The 15,485-nt window shown below is 39.9% G+C and overlaps 1 protein-coding gene and 1 non-coding gene across 2 annotated transcripts in view; one reads left to right on the top strand and one right to left on the bottom strand.

Moving 5' to 3' along the window:
• Positions 1–15,485, top strand: part of Cntn5 (contactin 5) — a 499,129-nt gene that overhangs the window by 64,705 nt on the left and 418,939 nt on the right. The window contains exon 4 of the mRNA XM_004626235.1: positions 11,740–11,835. Within this exon, the coding sequence (XP_004626292.1) occupies positions 11,740–11,835 (96 nt within the window). The remainder of the gene's footprint in view (positions 1–11,739; positions 11,836–15,485) is intronic.
• On the bottom strand, positions 9,026–9,132 carry LOC111815208. Its single transcript, XR_002819953.1, has one exon. It is a non-coding gene; the product is annotated as a U6 spliceosomal RNA (small nuclear RNA).

The following is a 15,485-nucleotide window of genomic DNA, read 5'->3' as shown; positions in this document are numbered from 1 at the left end:
AGAGGCCTCTGCATCTACTAGTCTATTCCATTGATCTTCAGGTCTATTTTGTTGCCAATACCATGCTGCTTTTATTACAGTAGCTTTGTAGTATAATTTCAAGTCAGGAATTGTAATGCCTCCTGCTTTGTCTTTGTTGGCCAGGGTTGCCTTTGCTATTCTAGGTCTTTTCTGTTTCCAGATAAATTTTAGGAACATTTTCTCTAGGTCTAGGAGGTATGTTGGTGGTAGTCTCATAGGAATTGCATTAAATCTATACAACAATTTTGGGAGTATGGCCATCTTCACGATGTTGGTTCTTCCTATCCAGGAGCAGGGAATATCTTTCCATTTTCTGAAATCCTCTGTGATCTCTTTTTTCAAAATACTGTAATTTTCTGTGAAAAGATCTTTGATTTCTTTAGTTAGATGAATTCCCAGGTATTTCATTTTCCTCGGTGCTATTGTAAAAGGTATTGTCTCCTTAATTTCCCTCTCAGTGTGTTTGTTATCTGTGTAGAGGAATGCTATTGACTTTTGGGTATTGATTTTGTATCCTGCTCTGCTACTGAATTTGTCTATCAATTCTAGTAGTTTCTTAGTGTAGTTTTTTGGGTCTTCCAAATAAAGTATCATGTCATCTGCAAATAATGATAGTTTCACTTCTTCTTTACCTATTCTTACTCCTTTTATTTCTCCCTCTTGTGTAATGGCTCTAGCTAATGATTCCAGAACTATATTGAATAGGAGTGGTGATAGAGGACATCCTTGTCCTGTACCTGATTTGAGAGTAAAAGATTTCAGTTTTTCCCCATTGAGAATTATATTAGCTGTCGGGTTGTCATAGATGGCTTTTAACAGATTGAAGTAGAGGCCATCTATTCCAATTTTCTATAAGACTTTTAACATGTATGAGTGTTGGACTTTGTCAAAATCATTTTCTTCATCAATGGAGATGATCATGTGGTTTTTAATTTTCGCTCTGTTGATATAGTGTATTACATTTATAAATTTTCGAATATTGAACCATCTTTGCATCCCTGGGATGAATCCTACCTGGTCATGGTGTACAATCTTCTTGATGATTTGCTGTATTCTGTTTGCTAGGATTTTATTGAGGATTTTGGGCTTTTTTTTTTAGCACTGAGAGAAAAGTAGCCAAGACAGGTCTCTAGTTGCATCCATTCATCTATAAAAGTGTCAAGTTTATCTTTATAGCTGAGTAATATCTCCATTGTATAAAAACACCACATCTTTTTTATCCATTCCTCTGTTGGTGGGCAATTGGGTTGTTTCCAAAATTTAACTTTGACAAGTTGTGGTTTTATAAACATGGGTGAACATATATCTCTGTGGTATGATGTTTCTAATGCCTCTGGGGGAGAAAAAAACAATAAGAAGAATAGGTGCATGACGTGGAACCTCTATCCTAGCTCTCTGAGGAATCGTCATACTGAATGCTGCAGTGTTCGTACCAGCCTGCACTCCCACCAGCAGTGCAGAAGGGTCTCTTTTTCTTCAGCTTGACCAGCATTTGTTGTTAGTTGACTTTTGATGATAGCCATTCTTACTGGGGTGAGAAGAATGTCAGTGTTTTGGGGAGGCTTTTAAAATTCATTTTAATGAGAAAAAATAGCAATGAAATAGCTTAAAAACAGGTTAATAGGACAGTTACAATAATTGATACATTGCATATTGTTGTGTTTGTAGTAGTTATTCAAAGGACAAGATTTTATTTTTTTCAGTACTAAAAATCAAGCTTGGGACTTATCACTTGCTAGACAGGCGCTTACTTACTGGGCTATATCCACAGCCCTTCTCAGTGCTATTGCAATCTGCATTTCTCAGATGACCAATAATATTGACCATTTTTTCATATATGTATTTGCCATTTGTATTTTTTCATCTGGGAAGTGTGGATTCATCTCAGATGTCCATTTCTGTATTGTGTCTTTGGATTTTGGAGGACTGATTTTTTCTTGTTTCAAGTTGTTTGTTAAATTTGTCTGTTAGAGCATTGAAGATTTCTATATGTTGCCTTCAAACTCATTGAGTTTTCTTAAAGCAATTGCTTTAGATTCTCTACTTGACAATTTTCACAGATTGATTGCCTGGTTACTCATTCGTGCCTTATTTTGAGTACCTAAGGTCATGGTATCCCAAGAAGGCTTGATGATTGCTGGTGTTCAGCGTTATGGGGATGTGAAAGGACCATCTAAACTATCTCCATACATGGCACTTCTTTCCCCAGGGTGGCAAGCACTCCCCTGTGTCAGGGCTGGATTTGTCACTAGTCTGCTCTTGGTGTGTTGTCACTGTTTTAGCACTAGCGAGCAACCCAGATGCAATTTTGTCACAAATGCATGATGAGAACGTTGTTTAGAACAAGAAGAGTGCAGAAACAGACTGAGGCAGAGACAGAAGAAGCAGAAAGAGTGAGAGCAGCCCACCTGCCTCAGCCTCGCCCCAGAGCCGCACTCCCTCCTTATTTGTATTTGTCAGCCTGCGATCAGACCTGGGCATTTGCCTTCCATGGATCAGCCCTGGGCTCCTATGCCATATCTCTGGCACCTGAACCCAGCAAAGAGTGTCACAACCTGAGCCCACAGCTCACCTAGATGAACACACCACAGGGTTAGGGCCAAGGCCCACATCACTCTATGCTGCCTTTCACTGCACTGGACTTGTGGCCCGAGACTGCTGCAAGCAGCCACCATGGGCAGATCTAGGGATGAGGGCTTTGTGATTTGCCGAGGGTGATGGCTTACCTGTCGAGTTCGAACTAAAGAGCAAACATGTGTGCTTACTACCCACTGATATCCCAGAGAATATGGCGTCTCCTCACATTATTGCTCACAATTGAAGATGTTGATGAAGGCAGACCTTTGAGTACCTGGGCTGATGCTATGTGAGTTACATCTTTGTCTCATCACCGCAAGGATCAGCTGAGGCTTGAGAGTGTGGAGCCTTTCTTTATAGCAAGCCAGAAGTCTACAAGTGCTGATGTAGGCCAACCTGTGTGTCTGTCCCACCTGGGCATCATGCCATAGAAAGTTCTAGAGTCTTGTCTCTGAGTACTAGCTTATCAATAGCTTAGGGGGCCAGTGATGCAGGAAGTCCCTTGGCCATCAAGGCTGCTAATAAACTGTGTCCCACCTGAGTGTCATAGCTGCAGCAGTCTATATTTTCTGAGGAGGATCATGGGTTTATCCCAGGTTCACTCCAAGGCCAGAAGGGATAGAGTGGAAATTTCGATCTGTCACACAAGTATACAGATCTCCCTCTGCTGCTAGAGTCAACCAGACACCGCATCTGTGATTTCTGGCCAGTGAGTGGGGCCTTCTGGTTCCAATGCCACTGGAATCAGTGTGGCAGAGCAGGCAATGAGCTCTTAGGCAAAGCCTTGTGCCAACTGTCCTATCTCGCATGTCAGAAGGTGGAGCCTTGCTCCTTGTTCCTTTCTTAGTGGAGGCTGGAGGGAGGCATGATGGAGGCTGTTTCCTCTCAGCCTGGAAGGAAGGTCCTAAGGGAATTCTCAAGGACATGGCTGCAGGTATTCACAGTGGCAGAGGCTGTGGTGCTCTCACTGGCCCTGAGGTTTACAGAGGTGGGTGTCTCAGTTACTTTCCTTTGCCATATGTGTAAATTAAAGGAGGAGAGATTTATCTCGGCTTATGATCTATAACAGTTTCAGTCCATCAGCAGCAGGCTCCATGAGTGGAATGTCTGGCGGTGGTGGTTACTCATAGCAAGGAGCAGAAGGGGCAAAGGGAGGAGATAGAATATGAGACAAACCCTTCCAGGCTGAACCCTCATGACCAGTGCCCTCTGAGAAGACCTCACTTCCTCATAGATGTAGCCTGCTATGCCTCTATAATTCACTCAGTTTCCAAAATCCCCAGCTACCATCTCATGAGACTTTGGGGTACATCTAGTTAGAAACACAAACGTGAGGCCTGATATTGAGGTTCAAGTCCAAGGTTTGTACTTCATTTTCTCTGCCTCCACATGCAGGAAGTGTTTCTCCCCAGGCTGAGCAGCTTGGAGTTCGGGAAGAGTGACAAGAGCAAGCTACAGTGTTGTTATTTCGGAAAAAGCAATCCTGTAATAGTTCCAAAATATCTCAACATTTCAAAATTTCAAAACTAATGCCTTGATTATAAATAAATGTTCAACAGCTTTCTCCATATTCACTTGCAGAGTCAGAACAAATTAGGCAAAATTTTCACTTGAATCAAGGTTGAACTTGTGCCAGGGGAGTGAAATGGGGTAAGAAGTCATGGTTGTAAGCAAAGAAATAACCATTTAATGAACCATTACCAAATATAAAACAGCTAAAGAAGGCACTTGGGCCCAAAAGCTTGATAGTAAATAAATCTGTGAATTATGGAAATCGATGTAAACAGCTTGATGGTCTCCCTGACACCGCCATTCCTCATCTCTGGATCTGTGACTTGCAAAGTGTCTGCACCTATTGTCTGATTTGTGTTTGTGTTCTATACATTTTTTTCTAATACTCGGCTATATAATCTCCTGAGACTTTTTATAACCAAAGACTGAGCTAGATTTTGCAAAATATATTTGAAAAAAGTGAGTTTAGATGTAAGCAAGAAAGATTATGGATGCACTTGCTAATGTAGAAGTCCGAAAGTGTATCAAGTGGCAAAAGAGGTTCAAGGTTCACATCAGATAAACTCATTTACATGCAATATTCACAAGCTTCTTGTAACACAGTATGCAAGAAAATGAAACCATAAGATCAAAATCATTTTTATCACACACTGTGGACAATTTATCTTTTCCCAAAAGCAGTTACAATTTTCTGTCACTTATAATGTGGTTAAAAGTGTTTGCTTCAAGGCAAACATAAGTTGGTTTGCTTTGGTTTGTCTGCACAATCAATGGCTGAATGATTCATGTCTGATAACATGGAAGGTGAAAATGGAAAGCTGTAGCAGGAGATTACTCACCTGACACGTAACTAAGAAAAATCAGGGGAATGAGTTTCATTACGAGTTGTCCTTACTCATAGATTTAACCCACCACATCTCCAGCTGTATCTTAGCTCAATTCTGATCTTAATATATTAGAGTGTATTTTGGGACTACTTACAGTAAGCTCACCTGATTCTCTAGATGTTTTATTAAATGCATATTATTTTAAAAGCTCTGTAATATCCCATTTACAGGTTATTTTTTAAAATTTTTATTAATTTTTTTATTTTACGGAGGGGTCTACAGGGTGTTCAGGGTCTCACTACTAGATCGGACTCATAGTGATCTGCCTATTTACAGCCTCCCAAGAGCTGGGATTTCAGGTGCGTGCCACCACGCCCAGTCTCAATCGCCATCTCAGTGCGCCCCAGGGGCAGGGCCGGCACAGCAGGCCTGGGGATCAAACTCCCAGCCCCTGCACCTGCTTGCAGGGCTTTAATCCACTGAGCTATTTAGCTAGCCCTATCACAGGTTATCTTTAACAAACACTTAAATACAGCGTTATCTGATGCAGCAAATAGAAAAATGTTTAAGGAAATAATTTCATTGAGTAAAAGCACTCCAAGTTGAGCATAACAGACTAGCATCCATTGAAAATGAAGAAACAAGAACAGAAAAAAAGAACAACACAACAAGAGACCCTGCTAGCCCCAAAGCTGGATTAGTCACCTTGAAGGCTCCAATCCTTCACGCCCGGAGTTTTTATTCCTCCTAACAGTGAATTTCTGTGTCCTCATCCACAAAAAGGGTGAACGCACCTACAGGACCTGCCCACAAGTGGATCACAGCCTTGGAAGCCACAGAAAGCCACAGAGCTTTAGGAAATGCTGAGAATCGTGTTCACGGCTAGACTGTGCTGTCACAGTTCCACATGCATCCAAGTGGCTATGACAGGCAAAGTACTAATTCATTTTCAAAATAAATGTAAATTGTATGTGCTTCAGTAATTTTCTCATTTTTGTGTCTTGCATCTGACAGGAACTGATTTTAAGAAGATGCAATTATTGAAGATTATTTCTAAATTCTTGAAACCAACTTGGTATAACTTCTAAGTGTTTTATTGTTTTTCTGTCCTGTTACGTTTTTTAAAGCCTTAGAATCAACCATGTTATCTATTGTATGTCAAGTTATTAATAACTGTGTAAGCACAACTCATTTTTATTTGTTTCGATCTGAATTTGGTAACTTTTAGGACTAAGAGATATAACTCATGCTACCAAAGAAGAGACCCTCCTAGTACAAGAGGAAAATAGCAGAACACAAGAGAAGAAAAACCTCTACTAATTTTTATTTTATTTTATTTTATTTCTGTATTTTAGTGCAGGGTCTACAGTGATTTGCCTGTGTTCAGCCTCCCAAGAGTTGGGATTACAGGTGTGCACCACCACCATGCCCGGTCTCAGTCACTGTCTTAGTGTGCCTTGGGGGCAGGGCCGGCATGGCAGGCTGGGGATCGAACCCCAGCTGCTGCATCTGCCTAAGCAGGCACTTTAGCGGGTGCTTTAATCCACTGAGCTATCTGGCTGGCCCTTACTAACTTTTAATGTAGAGACATTGATATGTGGTCCCAGATTGCTTGGCCTGGTATGTTTATGCCAGCACATGCTAAGCCTAATGTCATTCATGGTCTTTTAATTCCCACCCGCCCGCTCTGTTTAATGTATTCAGACATCTGAAGCGAGTCTGTCCAATGTTCTCTGCAGAACATCAGCACAGAATACAAATAAGTCAAAGAATAACAATCATGACAATAAAGATAGAGCGACCACAGCACTGATGGGAGCCTGCACCGTGCAGCAGCCGCTGGCCGGCGAGCCGCAGAGCGGCGCTGAGTCCAGAGTGCCCGCACCGGGAGCCCTTCTAGGCGCACGGGCTGCAGGCCCACGTCGGAGCGCCAGCTCCTTCCCTCGCTTTTACGTATAATGATGCTACATTCACATATCAATTAATGAAACTAAAAATCCAACAGTCTTTCACACAGTATGAAGGGGCTGGCCTTTTCTAGTATCTTGTCAACGTCCCAATTGTAGGGCAAAGTTCAGAATTTGTAATAAATTATGTCTGCATCCACACTGCCTTTACACTTGAAGACTCAATTGAGACTGCCTGGAGCACTGGCTGTCAAGAACTTCCTAGCACCACCTGTATGTGTATAGCCAAGTGCACATCTGAGTGGCACGACACTGTCAGCCCCTCTTCTAAACACAAAATTCCTAGATGGCTGACATTACCAATTATTCAAAACAGATTTAAGACTGGAAAATGTCAATCCAAGATACCCACCAACTCCTGTTTTCCTTGACCCTTTACCTTAACTATTCTCCCAAAATAAACCAATTTGCTATATTTAATGTATGCACGGTCCTAAAAATACCCAGAAACATCCCTCATGCCCTTTCAGTATCAGCTTCTTCCTATATTCTTTTCAGCACCTAAAGTAATTCTTTCTAGGCTAGGATTTTTCAGCTGTGTGTCTTTTCATGTGTTCATACACATGTGCGTATGAAACTTATGTCTATTTTTAGTTAAGGGGGCTTGAATTAAAACATGCCTAATTGGATTCCGCAGCTGTTCTGTCTGCTAGACTACTGTTCTTGTCATTGATCTTTTGAGAGAAATCCCTCTTAGAACCTGAGGTCAGATAAAACTGCTTCTCCTAAGCCACGAGAAAATTTGATCTGATAAGAAGCATAAATTATAATTCTGTACAGATGTCATCATTGTTTCTGCCCCCTCTTAAAAAGTGAAATTTATAAGCTAGGCATTGTGACAAGCACCTGTAACCATAGCTGCTTCAGGGAGGATTAGACAAGAGGATCGGTTGAGGTCACCCTGGGCCATACAGCAATGTCCCCAACTTAAAACAAAAGTGTGTGTGTGTGTGTGTGTTTTAAACTTGTGGGAGAGGTAGTAACAAGTAAGGAGGGAAGGAGATTTAAAAACATAAAGACTGTGCATTAATGTGTGTCCATGCACACATTTGTAGCCCACATTTAGGGCTAAATATATCAGTAACTCATAAGGGTAGTTTTGAACAACTAATGCAGATTCTTGGCCCAAATGGCTATGAAAGATTCATATTTCTATAATCTTTTTTATAAGTACTTTTCTGGGGGGTTGGGAAGATGGCTCAGTGGAATAAGCGCTTCCCTGGCAAGCACAAGGGCCTGAGTTCAATACCCAGTTCTGCAAAAAAAAAAAAAAAAAAAAAAAAAAAGTACTTTTCTGCATTGCCATTACCTGCATAGTATTTGGTGTGTAGTATGTATGGAATGAATTGTTCTTAAACTGTAAAGTGCTTTGTCTCCTCTCTGGCCAAAATAACCAAAATCACACATTTGCCTACATTGTCATCTCAGATGAAGGGTCATGGTATTAATACCTCTTAACCTTCACAGGCCTTTGCTAAGATACAAAGGTGCGGTGATTTGCTAAGTGGCAGTTCTGCTGAGCACCCTCTTCAGTGCTGCATGAGCACCTTAACTGAAAGGAAGTTCAAATTCCAGCAAGACGTGGACCCTCTGAGTCTCGATCACAAACGCTCCCTCCTGTGCCTCAGCTGTCTGGTTTTCATAAGCCTTGTAGTAGTTCCAAGAATATTTGTATTTCAGTTTATATTTTAAACTAGAATTTTAGAGTTGTCATACCTGGATTTGCATTTTAATCTTTTATTTTCCCCCTTAAAGGTCTAGAATGGAAGGTAGGAAGATATATTTTTGATCTTGTGAAAATTATTAACATAGAGGCCACACTCATTTTTTAATTAATTTTATTGAGAAAGAAAATAGCAATGAGACAGTTTCAAAAGAGGTTAGTAGGACAGTTACAATAATTACACATTTCATATTGTTGTCTTCATGGTAGCTATTCACAGTATGAGATGCAGACATGATATCTTGTCTAAACACTGTTAGTACAAATCTTTCATCTCATTGAACTAAGAGAAAGTAGCTAGATGTTTACTGTAACTATTTTATATATACAGATATGTGTGTGTGTGTGTGTGTGTGTGTGTATATTTTTTTCACTACAAAATGGTCCTTCATTCATGTAAAAATACGAAACGCTTCATGAATTTGCGTGTCCTCCTTGCGCAGGGGATGTGCTAATCTTCGCTGTATCATTCCAGTTTTAGTATACATGTTGCTGGAGCCAGCACAGAGCTCACACTCATAAAAGTTATCTTTTTGTCTCTAATGATTGTTACCTCCAAAGGAACTTCTTTCTGTCCATGAGATGCAGACACGGTTCCATGTTCCCTAATCTCTCTCCTCCATCTCCACACTAACCAAGACTTTTCTCACATCAATCACTCTGCCTTGGATCAGTGAGAATTCCACCTGACACAACGACCACTTCTACTTTATTATAATACCATTACTATGTAGTATTTTTTTGAAGCATTAAATGAGAAAGTTAAAACATCTATTATTTCTCTGTATGGTTTTATTTAAGAAAGAAGGTTTATTTGTAATTGGAAAACATTCATTTACTCTTGTACTACTGGGAAACAATGGGGGACAATTCTATGAGAAAGTCTGGAGTTACATTAATAGCTGATACAAAAGAAAGCAATTACAGCTGAATGTGATCTTTGAGTCATTATCATCTCTAGACATAATTCAGATCACAATTGTGCCACAGTTTTCTTTTTCATGCACGAATAAGTTCTAAGTCATGCTTCTACTTCAGTTACTCAGAGGTGGGAATTAATTTAGGATTGTTTTCCATTAAAACATTCTTTTAAATACAGTGAGTTCATCTGAAATGTCATAATATGAATATTATAAACTTTCAGTAAGTATCCTTAACACATATTTTAGAAATTATTTAACAAATTTAGTTAAAATCAATATTCAGGTATCCTTTGGAATTTATCAATTCAGTGGGAAACAGAAGCCCATAAATCTACACAAGCCCTGAAGAAATACGTAAGCCCTATCGGATCCAGCAACACAGTACAGGATTCCTGTGCTGGATTTCTAAAAGTAGAGTCGGTGGGAGTCCAGCTAGAAAACTAACCATCTTTTACCTTCACGTTGACTTTACCTCCTGGAACAGATACCGCTTGACATTCAATACATAGGAATTCGAAGTTGAGAGTCTTAGTGTTTGTGTGCTTCGGACTCACAAGTATACATGTTGTATTGTCTCATACATACAAAGTTCAAAAAAGCGGCTAACGTAGTCAGCAATAGCTGTTAGAGGAGCGTCCTGTTGAAATGCGTACATTATATAATGAGCTTGATGTTTACTACACAAGTCAGGAGGTTGGGTTGTTAAATGACATTGTTCCACTGCCCTAAAAGAATTAGAACTGGTGTTTTTTGTTCTCATTTGTGGGCCTATTTGTAAAAAGCTACCTATTGACCATGAAAGGCAGACTTGTTTATAGGGTCCCAAAACATTTCTCAGTGACAGCTTTTCCAACATGCATTTGATCTCCTGTCTTCACTGTGTACTTGCCTCTCATGATGGTGGCTGTACTTAAGGAGAGCAGATTACACGTTTAATAAAGTCGTAAGTTGTTTCCAATCTCTCAAAAACAGTAGAGTTTTCCTCTTAGAATATTTAACAATGGGAACTGATCCCCTTCCTATGCCATCCAGTTGGGTTGTTGTTTTTTTTTTTTTTTTTTTGATTCATTTCTTCATTTGACAAGATTAAAAAAAACATTGAATTTTAGGCTATTTAGGCTACTTGTATTGCTGTGAAACATTATTTTAGCATGAAATAATTACATGATTCCAAACATTCTCATCATTAGTATGTGATAAGAGAAATGACAAAATACTTTTAGGACGCATTCCTTACTGTGGAACGTGAATGTGCAGACCTGGAATTCAGCAACATCATTTATGAAAATGATGAACTCATGATGTACATCCTGAAGACCCTTCCCTGAAAAAATACAAGAAACTATACTTAAAAAATCACGCTTTTGATGAGCCTAGCCAAAGAAAAATGGACAGGCACAGGTCCTGAGCTATGAGTAGATTAATAAACAATAAATAAATACAGTTACACATAATCCCCAGTTGGACCAGTTTCTCTTTAAGAATATCTTTTCAAGTTGTGTAAGTGTAACAGTTTAAAGGTGGGCAATTGAATTCAATGCTACAATCTGTCATTCGTATAAGCATTTTCCGAGCTGTAATACTCCAAGACTAATAAAAATGAATGAGGTGTAATTAATGTGTAGAGCCCATTCTAGGCTTTCATAAAGAAGAGAAACATGGCTTTCTCACTCAGATTTTGAGGAAATAAGTGTTTTATGTCCTTATCAGGTTCTGTTACAACATGCAAGTGTTTCTATCTGGCAAATTTCTTCTTAGTGTTTACACACTGCTCTTATCCCGGGACGTAATGAGGCCGCAGTTCGGGCCGCGCCACCGCTAATCACTTCTTTGCTTTTCTCACTATGAATGGATGGGTTTTACTGGAAAAAAAAAAAAAAGATCAATAAGTAGGGGACATTATTAAGAAATCAAATAGCACTTAGTGTTAAAAATGGTATGTTGTCTAGTTTTTCCTGCTTTGGCCATTGTATGCACTTTAAATATAAAGAAATATTATTTTCATGACTACTGTGCATTCACTTAACTCATGGTGTTTAAAACTGGATGATAATTGCATTGGTGAAGCCCTTCTATCCCTGCAAAATAAACAAATGACAGCTTGTTGGGAGAGTAATAGAAAATTAAATATGATTTAAAATAATGGTCACTCTTTAAGTTGCTTTCTAAATTCTGTGTTGTGTTGACAGATCTGGGAAATTTTAGTGGCCGGACAAGAACTGCGGTGTCTGTGAGGGAAGGCCAGGGGGTTGTCCTGCTGTGCTCTCCTCCACCCCACTCTCCAGGTACGGTAGGAACCTTCTCCATCACGTGCGTGCTCGCAGTCACTGTGCTCACTCCCCGAGGCAGTACGCTGGCGGGGACATTTGGGCAGAATGTGCATGGTTTTCTTGATGTGGATTGGATGACAGATGAGTAATTAAAGATGATAAACTGTGTGCCTTGGACGGAGACTGAGCTGCTGCAATTAAATTGTTCTGTCACCATCCAGCTATTGATTGTCACAGTTACATATCTGCCTGCCCTCACTGAGGAATATATTGCCTAGCATGTAAGGGAGGCAATAAACTAAATGAATGAAAACCTGCAGATTATTTGGAGTGTCAGAGATGAGTTCACTGAATGCTAATATGCATCTTGTTACCGAAGATAAGGTGGGTCCATCCTTGTTTGTTTACAGTGTTCTTTGCCGCCTTGGAACAAACACTGCTAAAAAATGTGCTTTGTGTTTCTAAAAATCTATGATTTGCAGAGTACTCTTTTCTTTTCTACTTGAGATTTTGCTTGTAAAACTCGGAGAAATAGATCAGTACTTTATGAGGTTTAGGAAACAGAATAGCAAATCACACTCAGCTGTACATGCCCTTCTCCAGCTCACACCCTAATTGTGCTTATTTTGTGTTAAGTCCTGTAATTTGAGATGAGTGTCTCTGTGTATTTCAGCATAGTATTGCTATAATGCAATTTAAGATTAACTAGCATTAATGAATATGGAGGAGAAAGCGGGAGAACATAAGAATAGATATATGAACAAGATATTTTTTCTGGAAAATGTGAGCTTTCTGTGTGTAGTTAATTTGTTTCTCAATAAAATTAATAAAAATGTTATTAGTTTAGTAATAGAGCCTATTTAAATTTTAGCACAGATAATTTTAACAAAAATAACAGAAGAATCTACATCAACTTTAAAGTTTTTGTCTTCATCTGAGCCTCTTTTGAATTTTTTAAAATTGAAAATAAACTACATTATGTTTCAAATGAGAAATAGCTTTGAATTTTTTTCTTTATTATTTATAGAAACCAGGAGTGGTGGTATGCCTGCAATCTCAGTACTGCCAGGCCGAGGCAGGAGGATTACCATGTATTCGAGGCCAGCCTGGGCTACGTATTTGAGATCTTCTCTCAAAAAAAAAAAAAAAAAAAGAAAAGAAAAGAAAAGAAAGAAAAATTCATATCAAGTCAGTTAGGAATAGTGTGAGAGCTATACCCCCAATACCTATAAGTTAGTCACTCCAATCTTTCTGAGAGCAGAGAACACACCTGCATCTAAATCCAGATTTATTTTCCATCAAGACAGCATATACTTTAATGTTTTAATGGATAAGGCATTAATTTATGACAAGTTCAGAGAACTCCTATAGCATGCACATAGATTGTATCAGTATTGGTTACCAGGAAGGTTTGGTTTGAAGAGAAGTATTAAGTGAATAATTGTTAGGGGAGGGGATAGGTGCGGGAACACCGTGGCCTTTATTGAGGCTGAACCAGTTCTTTATGACTGATAGGAGTTCAGGCATGAAATAATGGAAAAAAGCAGGCTTTTGTCAGATACAATCTGTATTGTGTGTTGTTCCAACTTGTATTTTAATAGAAACTGAAGTGCAAGAGGAGGACTTGGAAAACCAAACTGTAAGACTGCACTAATGAATTACTCAGTTGGCAGAGAAGCCGACACAAGGTTTTGCTCTGGGAACAGCACTGTGATGATACATATGCAATAAGATGCGTGTGTGATAAGGGTGTGGGCTGGGTATTCATTCAGTAAGTGGTGCGAGACCCGATTTAGACAGGCAAGCCCCAGCAAGGCGCACAGCCAGTGGTCTTGCTTTACAGCCGGCCTGGCCTCTGGCTCCCTTCTTGCCACCTGCCATATTCTTCTGATGGAGCCTCACAAGCCTCCTGTTTTCTGACTGGTACAGATTATACTCTTTTCTTTTTACTTTTTGCTGTGCCCTGATTCAAGAACATCTTCCATCTCAGGAAAATTTACAAATCTGTTTCTTTCACTCTGTATTCTCTCTTTGCTTCTCATTGTTCTCCTTTGATCACTAGCTCCTTACATGCGGCATCAATTGCATCATTCCTCTTTTGCTCCATTGCATACATTTGACTGCTTGTGAGATCTCAACCCTGGTAAACCCAACTCTCAGCATACTGCATAGCTGAGCCTCTTCTTAATATAACTAAAATGTTAAAACACAAACAAAATTTGTGCAAAGTAATTTCAATTTAAAATACAAACTATAAAACTTCAAGTGCTCCTTGATGCTCCTTGAGTAAATTTCAAGAACACTCAATTTTATTTTTTTTATTTATTTTGCAGAATGGGGGATTGAACTCAGGCCCTTGCACTTGCCCTGGAAGCGCTTATTCCACTGAACCATCTCCCCAACCCTCAATTTTCTTTTACCATGCCTTTATCCCCACTCAGTGTGTCTTCCCCATCTGTTCTCCAGGGGATAATGCTTCCTCCTGTTTCTCTCTAAGAAGGGAGGCACAGGAAGCACAAGAGCCCCTCTCCAGGGCTGGACCACAGGAACCTGCAGCTGCTTTTGTTGCTGATGGAGCCTGGTAAGGCTGCTCTTGAAGGCCGGCCGGCCCTACGTCCTTAAGCCTTGGCTCACCATTTCTTCTGTATTGTTTTTACCCAAGCAAACCAGTTCAGCATTTTCCTGCCTTTCCTCTGCAGCGGGACCGGAGATTGTTTACTCTGGTTTTATTTCCTGCATCTGAAGAGGCAGGACTCTTTTCATTCACATTCTTTCAGGCACTTCTCATTTTTCCGCTCTCCTGTAGTGAAGCACTTCAAAAGTTCCGCAGGGACTCCGGCAAACTTCATCCGCGCATCCTTTCCTCCCACCCTCCCACTGCATCTCTGCCTCTTTCCCTATCTCTCCAGCAGACTTACTGAGGTGAAATTGTTATCCCATAAAATTTCCCATTTAAAATGTACTTGAATTAATTTTATTAAGTTGATACAGGCGTGTGACTATCAGCAAACAAGTCTTGGAACACTTTCATCGTTTCAAAGGTCGTTCAAGCCTTTCTCGTCCGTGTCTCTGCTGACTGCTGACATCTGTCTCTCTCCTTTGGGCTTCTCTGTAGTACGTTTGCAGTAGGCAACATGCACTGTGGGAAGCTGGTACATGTGATTGCTTATTTCAGGTCTTTTTGCCTCCTCTTTCCCTCTCACCTCTATCTCTTGACCCTTCTCCGTTTCGTAAAAGGCCTACCTCACTGTTTCCTGTTATCTCTTGTGTTACTTTTATTTATGTTTACGGTTTCCCACCTGAGGAGCCATGATGCTCAAGGCTGCATGTCTGATTTATTTCACTTAACGTTGTGGACTTGTGGTGCATCCGTTTCCCACAATGACACAAGTTCATCCTTGTTAAGCGCAGAGTCGTACTCCATTGTACGTGCATGCCACTTCTTTTGTGTCCATTCATGGGTTGCTTTTGTAGAAATTTCATCTGAACCATGCAATATGTGCTTATACATTTGTGTGTACGCATGTGGCTGGCTCATTAGCATAATTTTCTGAACTTCATTTACATTGTGTCATGTAATGATAGCATCTTACTTTTATTGATTATAGTATGTATATAGATAAATTGTGTGAACAACAGTGTGCTTACCCTCCCACAATTGGCAG

Source organism: Octodon degus, unplaced genomic scaffold, assembly GCF_000260255.1.
Source record: "Octodon degus isolate 3935 unplaced genomic scaffold, OctDeg1.0 scaffold00012, whole genome shotgun sequence".
NCBI classification, from domain to species: Eukaryota; Metazoa; Chordata; class Mammalia; order Rodentia; family Octodontidae; genus Octodon; species Octodon degus.
The sequence above is the reverse complement of the archived record's forward strand: the minus strand, read 5'-3'. Positions and strand labels throughout refer to the sequence as shown.